The sequence below is a fragment of the Etheostoma spectabile genome, chromosome 18 (assembly GCF_008692095.1).
Source record: "Etheostoma spectabile isolate EspeVRDwgs_2016 chromosome 18, UIUC_Espe_1.0, whole genome shotgun sequence".
NCBI lineage: Eukaryota > Metazoa > Chordata > Actinopteri > Perciformes > Percidae > Etheostoma > Etheostoma spectabile.
The window spans coordinates 25,937,744-25,952,970 of NC_045750.1; the positions used below are offsets into that span (position 1 = coordinate 25,937,744).

Genomic DNA, 15,227 nt, shown 5'->3' on the forward strand with positions numbered 1-15,227 from the left:
TGTATGTCTATGGTGGCGGTGGCTCTGGTTGTCTTTGCCTGGTTAGCCCTGGTCGCATTAAAACCCAAGAAGAAGAAGGAGCCTACGTAGCTACGCGGTGGTGGTACGCGCTGGAGCTGGGTGTGAAGATGGCGGACGAGGAGGCCGAGCAGGACCGAAGTCCTGAGAACAGTATCAGTGAAGCGATTAGGGAACTCAGACAACGGCTGCAAGAACTGCACCAAGTCGTGGTTAGAGAAAGCGGCGACTATCCAACCCAGTCCTCTTCCGAGTATTGCCAAGAGTTTTGTAAGGTGAGTTTCCTCTCACATAATTGCCTTTTAACGTTAGTCAACAAGATGGCCAGCTAGCATTCACAATAAAGGTAGCGTTAACGTTACGTCCAGGTTCCTGCATAACGCGGGGATATGTTTGAACTTCGAGCTATGCAACCGTTACCGAATAATACCATGTGCAGTGGTTTAATGTTGGCTCACGTTAATCCGTTAAGTAACGTTAGAACAAATTGAACTCCATCTGTTTATTGGCATGGCTAGCTCAACTAGCTAGCTACTAGCTCAAGCTAGCTCGTAGCTAGCTGTGTCTGCAGTAGATACCGTTAGTTAACCGTGATGTTATTGGCGTTATAATTGGGTAACGTCACTACCCGCGGCAAGCCAACGTTAGCTTTTAGCCTAGTATGTTCAGCTACATGCGCGTGCAAGTGAGTAACGTTATCATTGTGGTAATTGTCCGCGGTGCTTACGTCGTTCTAGGGTGAGCAAAACGAATTGGTCTAGCTAGCTTTGTAATGGGTTTGGTTGGTATGGTTGTAGGCAGTGCCCCACATTTAGCTGTCAATAACAACATATCCTTTTTGAGTTAACTACAGTTATGTGAAATGTAAAATTAGCGAATTGTATACGCACACAAGAGAAAATCAACCATTCGAGTTTTTTTCCGAGATGAATTTCGTGTGTGTACGTGCCTAATAGAACGTACGCGTTTGCCGAAGAGGCACGCCGGTTTCCATCAGTTGCATACTAAAACAATACAACCTACACTGCAGCCAGTGTCCCTTGAGTGCACAAGTACGTTGAAAACGTAACGTTATAGCATATTATGACTGCAAATGAGAGTACGGGGTGGGCACACCTGCACCAATCATGTGGACTCATTCTTTTGGAAGTATGTCCACTTCTTCCACAAACGGAGCACAAAGTAGTATATAGTGTTTGATAGAAAAATGTAAAGTGTAATCTACAAATATATACTCTAATAAACAAAACACAGGTGTAAAAGAGTAATTTGTATTGTAATAAGAAGGGTCTTATGGAGGCAAGGTAATTTTAATGTTGTTGCACCATTCAGACATAAATCAATTCAAAGGGCTTTGCATAATGCATTATGTGGGAGGAAAAAGAGAAAGTAATGTTAAGTAGTAACCACGGGTGGCACGGTTCACAAAGCCCATGGTTTGTTTTGCATCACGGTTTTAGGGTAGCAGCTTCAGCATATAATAAATAGCTTTATAATCCACAATGTAGGATACAGTGTTAAAAATAGTAATATCATGTAATCATGCACAAACTGAATTTGACTTGACTTTAAGCACATAATGTGGACATGTCTGTGGAAACTATTTTGATACAGCAAGAGGAAAGACATAGATACTTTATTCATCCCGAATACATGTTCAAAAAAGAACATGTATTGCCATCTACAGAAACGTATGTACCTTTTTAGCACACAAAGATTGAATTATTACAAAATATCAATTGAAATAACTTGCATCTATCAAACTGCCAACTTCAGTGTAGTTATTATAAAATGTTATCATTTAAAAGAAATCAGTGGAACTCTTATCATATGAACAAGTCAGAATACGTTAAACATAAGTTATAGAATAGAAAGCCTTTATTGTCATTATACACAAGTGCAGTACCTGTGCAATGAGATTTAAGCAACCCCTTTACAGTGTCAACACAAAAATATGAAATTGTTTTTGTATAGTTCTATAAAAATAAAACAAACTTGTTTTTGGAGAATAAAATTACAGTACGTCGTGTTTTCCTAGTAACCTTACCAAAAAGGCTCAGGATGCTGCAAATGTTGGTATAATATAAAAATGGCTGGTGGAGTTATGATGAAATAATTTATTGAATGAATCAAATTTGAACATGTCTGTCAGTGGCATGTTGATCTTTACACATTGTAAGTTAATTTCCTATCCTGGCCGGGGACACATTCATACGCTTTGATAAAGGACTTATTGGACTTTAAGTTATTATTGCACATACAATGAGTGTAGCTGTCCTTAATTTAGGTCATCCTGTACCTGTCGTCTCTGTTTTGTCGTGGGGGTGTGTGTGGGGCGGGGGAACTGAGCAGCCCCGCCCGCTGCAGAGCCGACAGGATTGAAACAGGCACATTTCAGCAACAAGTGGAAAAATCATGTATGCCGGTTGGCGGGACGGTCTGAAATGTTTTGCACGGTCTTTTTTTTTTGGTAACTTGTCCATACCTCTTCTTACGCGTGAAGGGGAAACACACTGTCTGAGGTCCCATACAGGCACAAGGCAACATTGTGCATGTGTCAAACCGTGCGACGCACACACGCTCTGAACCAAGACTAACCGAGCGGTTTGGATGTTTCTGATTTCCAGCCACAGCCTGTCACTCTCCCTGTACTAACGTCACATGCTCCGTGATGTTAAGACTCATTCGAATGGTAATTTCAGATTTCAAAATAGTATTGATTTATTTTTCCCTATTCAAATTATATCCAACTTTCGGAATTTGTTCCAAAAGCCCTATTGTACATCACTCTGGTGTGTACGTGTGTGTACGTGTGTGTACATGTGTGTACATGCACATTTAAAAAGAAGACCTTCTTTATTAATCCAGCAAGGGGAACTTTGTTCAATCTGTTACAGTACACACAGGCCTGAAATACACAAATGCACAGGACACCTGCACAAATAGAGAGGTCAGAGTGAAGGGGCTGGGGCTGCCTATGGATGGGCGCACCAAGCAGTTGGGGGTTTGGTGCTTGCCTGGGTCGAGGAGAAGAAAATCATATGTATTTGGGGGGTTTTTCTTCACGGTTTTTAAAAACAATTCTTTTTCCTAGTAATCAATATTTTATTTTTCACAAAATGGACGGGAGGGTCTTTGTGTGACGTACTGTTGTCTTCTTAAACTACCCAAGTAGACTTGATATTTCACAATTACTGTTTTAAGTCATATCGTAGATAGATTTCAACGTTTCCGACCGCACTTGAAGGCAGCTTATTTCACAGGTGGAGAGAGAGAAACAAAAGAGGAGCGAGACATAGCGAGTGCTGCGAATGTTGCAGGAAACCTTCAACTATTCGACAAACCTTTGGGCAGTTCGTTGCTGGTTTTGTTTGACCCTTGTTGATGTTTTAAAACTTCTCTTTTGACAGCGATAAAGGCGATTTATGTTAAGTTCACTGTACGCAGCTCTCGCACTGCCTCAAAACACACCGAGAAGTCTCATCACCTGTTACATCATTGGCCACCGCAGAGTGACGTGGGGTTCTTTCTCCAGAAGTTGAGTCGCAGGCCCACTGCGTCTCTTTGAGCCCAATGGGAGTACGCACATACTCTCATTCAAAATGATTTTATTGTGACGGCCGATGCAGGCAGTGTGAACGCAGTCTAACCCCTCCCCCTCGCCTCGGAGCTCCCCCAACACAGACGTACACGAGCCCTGCTGCCTAAGCGAGGCGCCCCTCTTTTGCGCGTCTCTGTATGGTATTATCATCACCTGGGACAAACTACTCTGGCTGTGGTTGTCCATAAGAGAAAATGTAGAAAGACCCCTATAAACAATTAAAACAGTACAATTTCTCTGGCGCAAACATTTAGTACCAGTATCATTGCTAACTCATTGTGTATGTGTTGCCCATCACAGAGAACATTTCACTTCTGCATCAAGCTATAGGCCCAACATTTCTCTTCGTTCAGAGAGAGACGGGGAAACCATTGGATCACTATGGGGAGGTGATCTCATCGAGTCGTGTTTCCTCAGTGTTGATATGTAATTATCCTTTTTATCCTACAAAATAATAACAAACAAAATGCATCAGCACATTTGTGAAAAGCCAATTTGTAAATGACACATTTTCAGTCCGCGTTGAGCATATAACATTACACAAATGAGCGTCTTGTGTGATAGGAATATGTAAACGTATGTTAGCTACTGTGGCTTACAAGGGGGTGTAAAGACTATTTTACAAAATATATTTCAAAAAACATGTACTAATTTTTTTTACCAACCCCCCTTTTTAATGTTTCTAATAAAAAAAAAAAGCAATTACTTCATTTAGCACCCCCATATAGCCGGATTGAACCAAAGTTTTTGCCGCTCAAGCTATTTAACTTTGAGACTGACAGTCAAATCAGGCTCCATAAATCAAATAGTTGACCATTCTGGGTCAACCCTAGTAATTGGAGTTTGTTCTAATATGTTTGTGCTGTATTTTTTTTTTTTTTTTTTTTTTTGAGTGTTTAAAAGTGTTAAACAGTATAGAGCCTTGAGGGAGATACTGTGGGTGGAAGACCGTGAGTGTGTAGGCTTAAGTTAAGGCTGTGTAAACGGGGCTGTCTGCGCTCTTGGCATGGTTCCTTTCCCTGCAGACTGCTTTCTCCTCCACATATCCAGCTTGGAAAGACTGCATTTGCTTATCTGACCCAAGGTCAGCATGAATGTTCATAATGACTTGGATGCTTCAAGCAGGAAAATGTAATGGCTGTTGTATCTTTGTTCTGTCATCAGAATAAATCCTTATGAAGGAATGCATATCTAACCATGCCTCATTTTAGTAATAAAAAAAAACGTATTTCATATTTTTACAATACAAAACTCAAAGATCCCTAATTTTTAATTTTCATACTAGGGATTCCCCCCCCCCCCCCCCCCCCCCCCTTTTTTTTTTTTACTTAAGCCGAATGGGACTGATCATATTTTAAATGTATGTATTGTGCAAGCAATACATGCATACAAGGTAGTCAAACCAATCTGGTAATAAGTGCTTGAGATTTGAACATCTCTGGGTTGAGAAGATGTTCAACCAGAGTCTTTATTTTAACATTTAAAAACCGCAAAGGCAGCATATAAGGAGTGGATTGAGGGACACTTTAACTCAAGGGACCCAACACGTTTGTGGAAGGGCATCTAGCATTTAACCAACTTCAGGAGCAACTGAGACCCACGGACAGGAAAGAGGGTTTCACTGCCATCTTTCTGGTGTATTCAATTGGCTTGAGAGGGAAGAGATTTCAGAATGAGCAAGTGGGTGTGTTGATGACGTTCTATCATGCGGCTACTAGAGATTACGAGAAATATTTGCCAGTAATATATCTTTTAAAATACATCTCTATGTTCAAATAGATATACCTACACAAGTAGTTATGGCTCCCGTTGTATTGGTTTGGCCTTTTATGGACATAATGCACAAAAATAGATATTTGAAGCTGTTTTTTTATGACAAATATTTAAACACCAGTTTTTGACAGCCCTCAAGCAGACCAACATCTGCTCTCTGAACGACTATAAACCAGTAGCACTGCCACTAGAGCCCGACCGATAAAGTTTTTTTAAGGCCGATACAATATTTTGGTTATTTTGGTGTGTGTGTGTGTGTGTGTGTGTGTGTGTGTGTGTGTGTGTGTGTGTGTGTGTTGTGTGTGTGTGTGTGTGTGTGGGTGGTGTGTGTGTGTGGTGTGTGTGTGTTTGTGTGTTTGTGTGTGTGTGTGGTGTGTGTGTGTGTGTGTGTGTGTGTGTGTGTGTGTGTGTGTGTGTGTGTGTGTGTGTGTGTGTGTGTGTGTGTGTGGTGTGTGTGTGTGGTGTGTGTGTTGGTGTGTGTGTGTGTTTGTGTGTGTGTGTTGTTGGTGTGTTTGTGTGTGTGTGTGTGTGTGTGTGTGTGGTGTGTGTGTGTGCGCTCCGTCCGTGCCGTCCGTTCCGTCCTCCTTCCGTCCGTCCGTCCGTCCGTCCCCCTAACATTAGTTATTTGTGGTTAATTGAGTTCTCACTAAAATTACTTCTTTTTTTGTCACAGCAGAACAATTTATTTTTAAACATTTTTACATAAAATGTATAAAAATACAAAGTTAAGAAACTTTGAACAAAAACTCTAACAAAAAAAAATCAGTGTTGCAACAGGGACGTTGTAGTGTCCTCTGGTGGACAGACGATGCCACACCAACACTCATTAGATGGTTGTCAGTCCGTTTTTTATCTTTTAAATATTCATTTATCAGAATCATTCATGTCATAAATGATTCAGATGAATTAATATGTAGAAAAAAAATTCTGATACCGATAGATCGGCTAATAGATATATCGATATCGGTCGGGCTCTTAACTGACACCCTTCATTTCAAAGTGATGTAAAAGAATAGTTCCGCAACACCTAAAATCCACCATAGACCAGGACCAGTATGCATACAGGGCTGTCCGATCCACTGTGGACATCATAAACGCACCTGGAGCAGAAGGGAACATATGTAAGGATGTTGTCTGTGGATTACAGCTTTTAATTTAATACTATCGTCCCCAACAGGCGGGTCAGGGACCTAAAGGACCCAGCTGTATCTGTGGATTAAAGACTTTCTAACAGTACACAGACAGTGAGACTTGCCCCTCAGCACAGGTACACCACAAGGCTGTGTGCTCAGCCCTGCCCTCTACTCCCGCTACACATATGACTGCACTCTCTCAACCGGCAATGACAGCCTGTCGCTGCCCGGTGTAAGTTTCACCAAATTCACAATGATTGTTTGAATTTGTGTGAATTGTTGCAGTTGTGAAATCCTGGAGGGGCTGACTTATAGTGTTTTTTATAAAACATTAAAGAGCAAATAAAAACAGTCGTCATAATAAAACAAGCTAAGAAAAAAATAATAGAACAAATGTAACCGTGAAAGTGTAAGAAATGCGTTTTTTTTGGTAATAGGTTGTAAGGACGGGTTTGGAAGAGGAGTGGGACGCCACAATTATTAGGTCTGAAGAGGTTAGCAATACAGGAGAGAAGCCATCCGAGTTTTGGACACAGTATTTCAGAATGCTCAATTTTCATTTTGTGACTTTCTAGCGAGAGTATTTTTCCAGTCATATTTCATTATTTAAGTTTTCTTAAATGTGCAGCACCCTGTCCCCCTTGGAAGACATATACAGGTTTGGCTGCCACAGCAGAGCCTGTAGGGTTGTTAAAGAATGAAATAATTGAAACATGGCTGTAGTATGCCGTGTCCTGATGGGTGGAAAAAGCTGGCCGAAAGACAGGCCTGTTGTCAGGTAAAAATGTCAGAGGCTGAAGCAAAAAGTTTCAGCTTTAATGATGAATGGACTGATCAGCTGGCTATGCATTCGTCATGTATGCCTCATTTGCAATGAAACGATGCGGTTGCAAAATAATACAACCAGCAGCATCATCAAGAATGAAGAAATCAAATATAACGTTGCGTCATTTACGTGCATATTACGTAGCCACATGCATCTGTTTTGGTCTTTTTATGCATCCAGAGATAAAGAGATGGTTTGTTTAGCCAGCAATTAAGTGGAAGAATCTGTCAAAATTTCAAGATTCCCGGCAAACTAAGATAAACCGTTAGACTACAAACCGACAGCTTTTGTTTGAGCTTGTTTTGTAAAAATTTGGTATTTGCAGAGGAGAGCTGTGTTTGTGTAAAACAGCGCGGTGGACTGAGCAGACAGAGCAGATTATAATATCACTCCCCCTGTGTTTTACTCAGAACTTGCTTGGCTGGCAGTATCTCCCCTTGTAGGCTTCAGCTAGTATCTCCAGCTTCTCTGGCCTGCAAAAGTCAAGATGGGAAAAGCTCTGGTTATTCTCGTGTTACAATACACTGTAGGGCCCTGCAAATCCGTACAGTAGGGAGGGTCAGCTGCCCCCCCGTGGATCCGCCCCTGTCTCTGGGCCATCTGATATTTTAAGTATTTATTAAATCTACAACGGTTGTGCAGGGGAAATAAAATTAGTTAATATAGTAAGAGTTGTTAATATATTTAATGTTTTTGTTTGAATTTCAACTAAATAATTAACTATTAGGCCTTTTTTGTCCTTGAGCCCCTTCCACTCAAAATGTCTCTGCACGTCCCTGCTGGATAGAGAAGGAGGTAAGGCGACGCTCCGATTTAAAAAATAATAAATAAATAATAGGGGGAACTCATTTCTTTGTCTTTTCAGCCCAATGGGTATTATAGCTTGTGCTTAACTTTCTGTTTTTATGTTCAAACTGCTGGACAGAGATGGCTGTGCAAACAGGATCTGTTTAAGTTGTTGTTTTAGTAAGTGACGGATTGTGTTTCCCTCTCTGTAGACACTGCTGGAGTATGCAGGCCGTTGGAGGATAGAGGAGCAGCCTTTGGCGCTGGTGGAGGTGTATACAGTTGCACTGCTGAGTTACGGCCAGGCCTTTCCATACCTCTCAATGCAGTGTGAAAATGTTTCTCTCGTGGTTGAGAGGCTCTCGCTGTAAGTAATATTAAAGATGTGATTAACTGCAGATCAGATGTAAGGTTAACCCCCGTAATCAACCGTCATTATACCTAATGCAACCCTGTTAAATTATTAATTTATAATTCCATCAAAGTTTCAGCACACAAGTTTGTGTAGACAGAGTTCAACATGTTTTTCTTGATTGCGTATTTTTTTTGCAGGAGTTTTGTAGAGCTGTTGCTCTCTCTGAAGATGGACCTTCCAAAGGGCTTATGGGGGGAATTCAAGTCAACTGTGCAGGTAAGGCTAAGGATTCTAAATTTAAAGAAAATAAATGGGGACATATTTTATAAAATTGACACAGGGAATGGCGCTATTGAAACGCTGCTCTTTTCTTTCAAATTTTTTGCATTAAAATAGCTCTGCTTTTGAAATGTCCACAACCTGTGTTTGCTAGGTCTTCAGAATCATGTCAGGACTACTAGATTTACCCATCAAAATGCAGGGTCCATGGCCTTTAGTTTAACTAATTAATCCACCAAAACGTTGACTCATAGTCACTTTACTTGCCTTCTGCATTTTGTCCTTAAGTCATTAATTCTTCCTGTTATGTATAGTTTTCAAACAGTGCGATGCAGGAGAATGGAATCACTCAGCTGTCCTTGCTCTCTGCTTTGGGCCAGTATGATGGTGTTTGGACAAACAGGGTCCTTCAAGGCCTTCTGTCCAACGAAAACCTACAGACTGAACAAGGTGAGATTCTGCGCTGGTGTTTGCGTTCCTACGCGTAATCTTTTTAGATTTGAAATGTATTACTAAAAGTAGGGAGTTAGGCACGTGTGTTTTTGTATCTCAGTAATGGAATTGTACAGCAGTATTAACTGTCATGTTTAAGGTGCTTTTCTGTATATTCTGTCATATCTATAACGTTGCAAAATTAGATTTTTATGTTAAATGTGGCCAAAGTTTCAAATAATGGGACAAACCTATTTCAGGGACACCCACTTGTGCTGAAAATTCAACATTTGTTTAAAATCTACACTCAGCTCTGCATCCTGTTACACAGAGCCGGTTCTATGATTGCTCATTTGCTCCATGCAGACTATTGTATAGCTGCCTTATATTTTACTTTGTCACATGTAGCTACATGCTAAGTCACGGAAAGCTATAATGTTGCCAGTGTTGTTAATTTCTCCCTAATTTTTCAGTCACGTTAGTACTGAAACATGTCCAGTTGTGTAGTATTTGGTTTAAAAGCCTTTTTATCTGCAATTTTAACAGTACAAAGTCCTGTTATATACTGTGCTGTAGCCGGACACTGGACTGTACAGAGATAGCAGCAGAGGAGAACAGATATTGAAACACTGCCCAATCAGAGCAGACTGTTGGAGTGTCTGCCTTTAAGCTCCGGTCCCGAAAAAAGCCCCGAGTGTCTAAAACAGAGGGGGGAGTACAGGTGCAGCAGCCATGGGCAGTATGAGAAATATAAAGTGTATTTTTAAACATGTTCTAGTAGAAACTCAAAAATGCCATATAATGGGTCTCCTTTTAAGAATTGGGACAATGTGTAATTTTCATAAATCAACATTTGGACTAAAGTTTTACTTAACTCAAATTTAAATAGGATTTCTTTTGTCTGCTACAGCATATATAGCTGCTCTGTAAATCACATTCACTGTTCTCATTTGAGAAAAACCATATGGAGAAATTTGTATTTTTTGTTTTTACGATGGCTCACCCTAGTTTTGCATTACTTTGACCGTATTTGTCTATGAATAGGCTCAGTCGGACATTGCACAGACTGCGTACTCGGGAGCTGGCAGGGTAAAAGCTGTTTAATGTTAGTTCCAACTGTTTTGAATATTTGTGTTCTTGCTTGGTTGGAATTATTTACACACTTTCTTTAATTAAAAGAATTGTGATGAAACCAATTTAGAATATTTCAGCGGTCTGAACCGGCCTGGAGGCTTAATGAGCATCACACAAGCACAGGATAGGATTTTTTTTGCTGCTTCATTACTAGAAATGCAGCTGTAGCAAGTATCTCACTATCACTGTTATCCACATTCATATTTAGACGCTACAATTAATATCCAGCTACAGAAATGTCAGTTAGGATGAAAGTTTAAAGAGTTGTGCTCTGAAGATGATACACCGTCTCATCGCGTTGGTGTAAACAGGCCGAATGTTGCAGACCGACGCATTGCAAGTAGCTGCAAGTTTACACTCGTCTGTTCCACATTCTTTGGTCTGAACTGGACTTTACTCAGTTGAATCAGGCTCTTGCAATTAAAGCATATTTTAACTATTTGGTGTCACCTGTAGTATTTACACCTAATAAGCCTATCCTTGTTTGATATTTTCACTTCCTACTAAATTAATGCTATGTATTTTATGTATTGTTGTGAATACTCCTAAAAACATGGAAAATCTATAAAGATTACTGGGCTTGGCTAAAATGATCCCAGACTAGGGTCTGGGATCCTCCTCACTGAGGAGTGATGGTTAAAGTCTAATTACTGAAACGTCATTGTAGTATGCAGTTTCCTGATTGGTGGAACTCGAGTGGGGAGTGAGAGCAACTTAACGGACGAGTGCTGCTGTACGAGGGAAAAGCAATAGGAAAAAGAGATGGCAAAGACGATGGAAAATGAGTAATGGTGAACAATAAAACAACAAGCTTCTTAACCCATTTTCCTATATCAGTTGTTCTTTTTAATTCCCCAAAATAACATGATTGATTCCACACAACGCTCTTTGGCAAGTAAAAATCTCTACTTTCATTAATTCAAAGTCTTATAGTCTTATTCAGTTTCATAGCATTTGAAAAAACATTTAAATGTTTTTGAAATAGTATTGAGTAAAAGTTGACCTATTCCAGTCTGATTATCCATCAACATACATTACTCACTTACTTTCATTTCAGTCTAAATAATTGCTAAGTTCTGCTTTTCTAACTTAAACATTAGGTTTAAATTCCTATAAATGAGGTTTATTGACCATAAATTCCAAAAGTAACTGTAAAACTGAAGTTAATAAGTTAGTGTTACGTAGTGTTAAAAACGTCAAAAAGTGACGAAAATTGAAAAAAAGTGTTGGAAAAAAGGGACAAAAACGTACGTTTTTAAATAATCGATAAAAAGCATCACCAAAAGTGTTGATTTTTAATTTTGACGGGAAGACAACACGAGGGTTAAGACACGGTGGCTTCATATGTTGTCAATTCTGCCGCTTCCCAAACCTGGTCTAGGAGCCCGGAACAGGAAAAGTGATTCACTCGTCTCATCAATTAGATGCAGCACTAAACAGTCTGGGATTGTAATCGTTCCGTTTTTGTTTCTTTGAGTTTTAACAGTGCTTCCACACTGCTGACAGGCTGCATTTATTTATAAACCATGCGTACCTCCAACTCTACGTTGGTTGCTTCTTTTTTTTGAGTTATCAGAAACATAACTTTATTCAGCCGAACACCAGAAGGACTTTTTTTCTATTTTGGGGCATAAACTTTAGGTTCACCAACATTTGGTGCATCCCTACTTACATTACATGTGTTCAGATAAGCAGTATTACCAGGAGGATGAGTGCTGATAAATATACGATTCTCAAGTGTAAAACTGTAAGGGCTGTGGTTCTACCTGGGCAGTTGCACAGTGCTGTGAACAGTAGGATAATAATGAATAGTAGGAGAATGACAATGTTTCAAAAAAGGGAAAAACTGGCAGATTTTGCTGCATTTTGTGCCTCTATAACTATATAATACATATAACTACAAAATACAATGCCTGCAAGAGTCTAGGAGGGTGGTGATCAGAGACGTGATCCAGTTTTAGATTTTCTGTTTTTTGTGAAATCTCATTTTATCCAGCATGCAGGATCAGATGATGCACTGGGTTGGATGTGTAGAAGAAAATATGACCGCGCCAAGCATTTTCAGCATTTATTTAAAGGGATAGGTCTTTGCACATGTAAATAAAAAAACAAAATGTCACACAATTGCCACTGATTTTCAGTTGAAGAGTTCCTGGTGCAGGAGGGGCTGGTGCTGTTGGAGATGAGAGTGAAGCAGCTGATGAAGGAGAATCAGCTGGGCAAGGCTGCACTGTTGGCAAAAGCATGCTCTGAGTGCCCTGCCTTCCAGGGGAAGGGACCTTTCAAGCAGATGTACCTTGTCTGCCTCTGTGCTACCTCAGAACAGGACCAGCTGATGGATGAGGTAAGTGTAGCTGGACAGTTGAGTTTACAGACTTTCATTTGTATATGATTTTTAAAAGAAAATTTAAAAAGATATGCACATGAAAGAGCTTGGCAAAGTCTATTAATGATGTTAAACACTTAGTAAAGCTGCTAGACTTTCGTCTCTGACAATGGACTTAGCTCATACGGCTTTTCTAATTGGGAATGAATTGAACTGCTCCACTTCTGTTGTTGACGATGCTCTTGAAAATCCAGCGTAAAGCACAGTGAAACAAAATCTTTTTTTTTTTTTTTTTAATGAACACAAGACTATAAGGGAAAAGAAATGGTACTTCTGAAACAAAAACTGACAATTTCTTCCAACAAATACTAAAAACCAATAAGCTTAGAGATGGGCAAAATGGTTTCGTAAGTTAAACATAAGTATCTTGACAAGTTTCTATCTTTGACATTTTGTAAACATTTAGGCACTACATGCCTAAGTGCATTGAGTTGCTGCCATGTGAGTTGGCTGATTAGATAGTTACATAAACGAGCAGTTGGGCAGGTGTACCTATTAAAGTGGCCCGAGAATATATTTTCCATTGATACCTTGTGACTGTATACATGGCATCTATCTGTACAGCTTTCAAAGGAGGATTGCCGCGATGCATTAGAGATGATCTGCAACCTGGAGTCAGACGGAGACGAGAGGGCAGCTTTCAGCTTATGCTCTGCTTTTCTGACCCGGCAGCTTATCCAAGGAGATACATACTGTGCTTGGTAAGAAAACACAAGCCGCCTCATTTGAATCACTTGCACATAATCAGTATGTTGTGTTCTTGACCCACACTCGGTGTCATTTGCAGCTCTTCTATTATGTGTTTTGTTGATGAATGGGCTAGTATTTAGAGGCTGATGGTACGTATGATCCTGAATAGATGAATCAATATTCAGTGATGTTGCTAAGTTTGTAACCTACGTCTGGTCCATTACAATTTGAAACAAAGCTTTAAACTTATTGTCTTGTCCAGAGGACATACCTGTGGTTAAAATAATGGTAGGATGGCACGCCTGGGTAGCTCACCTGGTTAAGTGTGCGCCCCGTGTGCAGAAGCTCGGTTCTTGCTGCATGTTGTTACCCGTCGCTCGCCCCCTTTCCTGTGTTTGGTCATCCTGTCTAGTTAAGGCATAAATGCCCAAAAGATAATCTTTAAAATAAATAATTGTAAGGAGTTCTCTACCACGTTTTGCTGTCATTTATAGTAAGCACTAGCTTCTCTTTGTGTTTGACCCAAGGGTGGGGCTCAGCTCTTTCTATCACACACACACACACACACACACACACACACACACACACACACACACACACACACACACACACACACACACACACACACACACACACACACACACACACACACACACACACACACACACACACACACACACACACACACAGCGGACAGCAGGGAGGCAGGCAGTAAATCACCAGAGCAGCAGAGGGAGAATGTCTGAGGTGTCCTCAGTCAACCTCCCACTGCTGCTGAGGTGATATGTTCAGTATATAATAAATAAAATACTGTATTTACTGCAGTCTTTTTAAAGGTATAGTAAGTGATGTTAATCCAAAACACTTTTTGTCAAATTCAATAGATAGATCGATCCTGTTCTGATTTTAATGATCATTTTAATCTTACTTTACTAACTAAACTTTATTAATGAAATGGTAAAAGGTATTTATAGAGAACAAATTTGGTAAAGGTAAATTAACTAACATGGCCACTGCTGTTATATAACTATAACCATATAACATCAAACACAACAAATTGTCCAAATACAAATTTAGTTGGGGACCCTTCTCAATTCCCCTGGGACCCACTCAAATGACCACCTGTGGGTCCCGTGGACTCGCTACTGAAAACTGATCGACATCACGGGATATTATGATGATACATGGGCAATGAATTCCTTTCTTTAAACCAGGGAGCTCACTCTGTTTTGGAGCAAGCTGTTGAAGCGATTGGAGCCATCAGAGCAGGCCTTCCTCGACAGATGTCGCCAGATGTCCTTACTGTCCAAAACGGTGTTCCACGTCCTCTTCCTCATCAAGGTCATCCAATCCGAGGTCAGCAAACAGTCAGCTCTTGTGGTATTATCAAAGTCTTATCTGTTACACTAGACACAGTAACACTGTATCTGTTAGATTTTCAAAAAATATATTTATTTTACCCTGTGTTGACTTTACATTTAAAAAAATCTTTTTAGTATCAAATGCTCACTGCATGTAAGCTTGAAAGGCGGTTCTGTGTGTATAGACAATAAGGCACAATTCTTTAAAAAAGGAAAGAATTTTGTAATTTGAGGTCACAATTTTCAAAAAAGGCGATTTATTTTCTTTTGTGACCAAAGCAAATTATTTCTTTACACCATTACACATTGGCCTAATATTATAAAATACCAACAACATACCTCATCATTAAAAAACAAAAACAAGGCCATACATTTTTCGAAACCACCTTTCAGGTCTAGAGGGAATGAGCTTTTTAAAACTAAACAGATTCTGGGTGGAGTACTCCTTTTTTT

At 39.9% G+C, this 15,227-nt stretch overlaps 1 protein-coding gene across 2 annotated transcripts in view; it reads left to right on the plus strand.

Annotated features, from left to right (window-relative positions):
- The first annotated feature begins 63 nt into the window (after positions 1 to 63).
- Positions 64 to 15,227, plus strand: part of znf292b (zinc finger protein 292b) — a 22,318-nt gene continuing 7,154 nt past the window's right edge. For both annotated transcript variants that reach the window (XM_032542549.1, XM_032542550.1), the window contains exons 1-7: positions 64 to 293; positions 8,350 to 8,504; positions 8,690 to 8,768; positions 9,086 to 9,221; positions 12,479 to 12,681; positions 13,288 to 13,424; positions 14,628 to 14,769. In XM_032542549.1, coding sequence (XP_032398440.1) covers positions 129 to 293; positions 8,350 to 8,504; positions 8,690 to 8,768; positions 9,086 to 9,221; positions 12,479 to 12,681; positions 13,288 to 13,424; positions 14,628 to 14,769 — 1,017 coding nt within the window. In that variant the 5' untranslated portion in view covers positions 64 to 128. The remainder of the gene's footprint in view (positions 294 to 8,349; positions 8,505 to 8,689; positions 8,769 to 9,085; positions 9,222 to 12,478; positions 12,682 to 13,287; positions 13,425 to 14,627; positions 14,770 to 15,227) is intronic.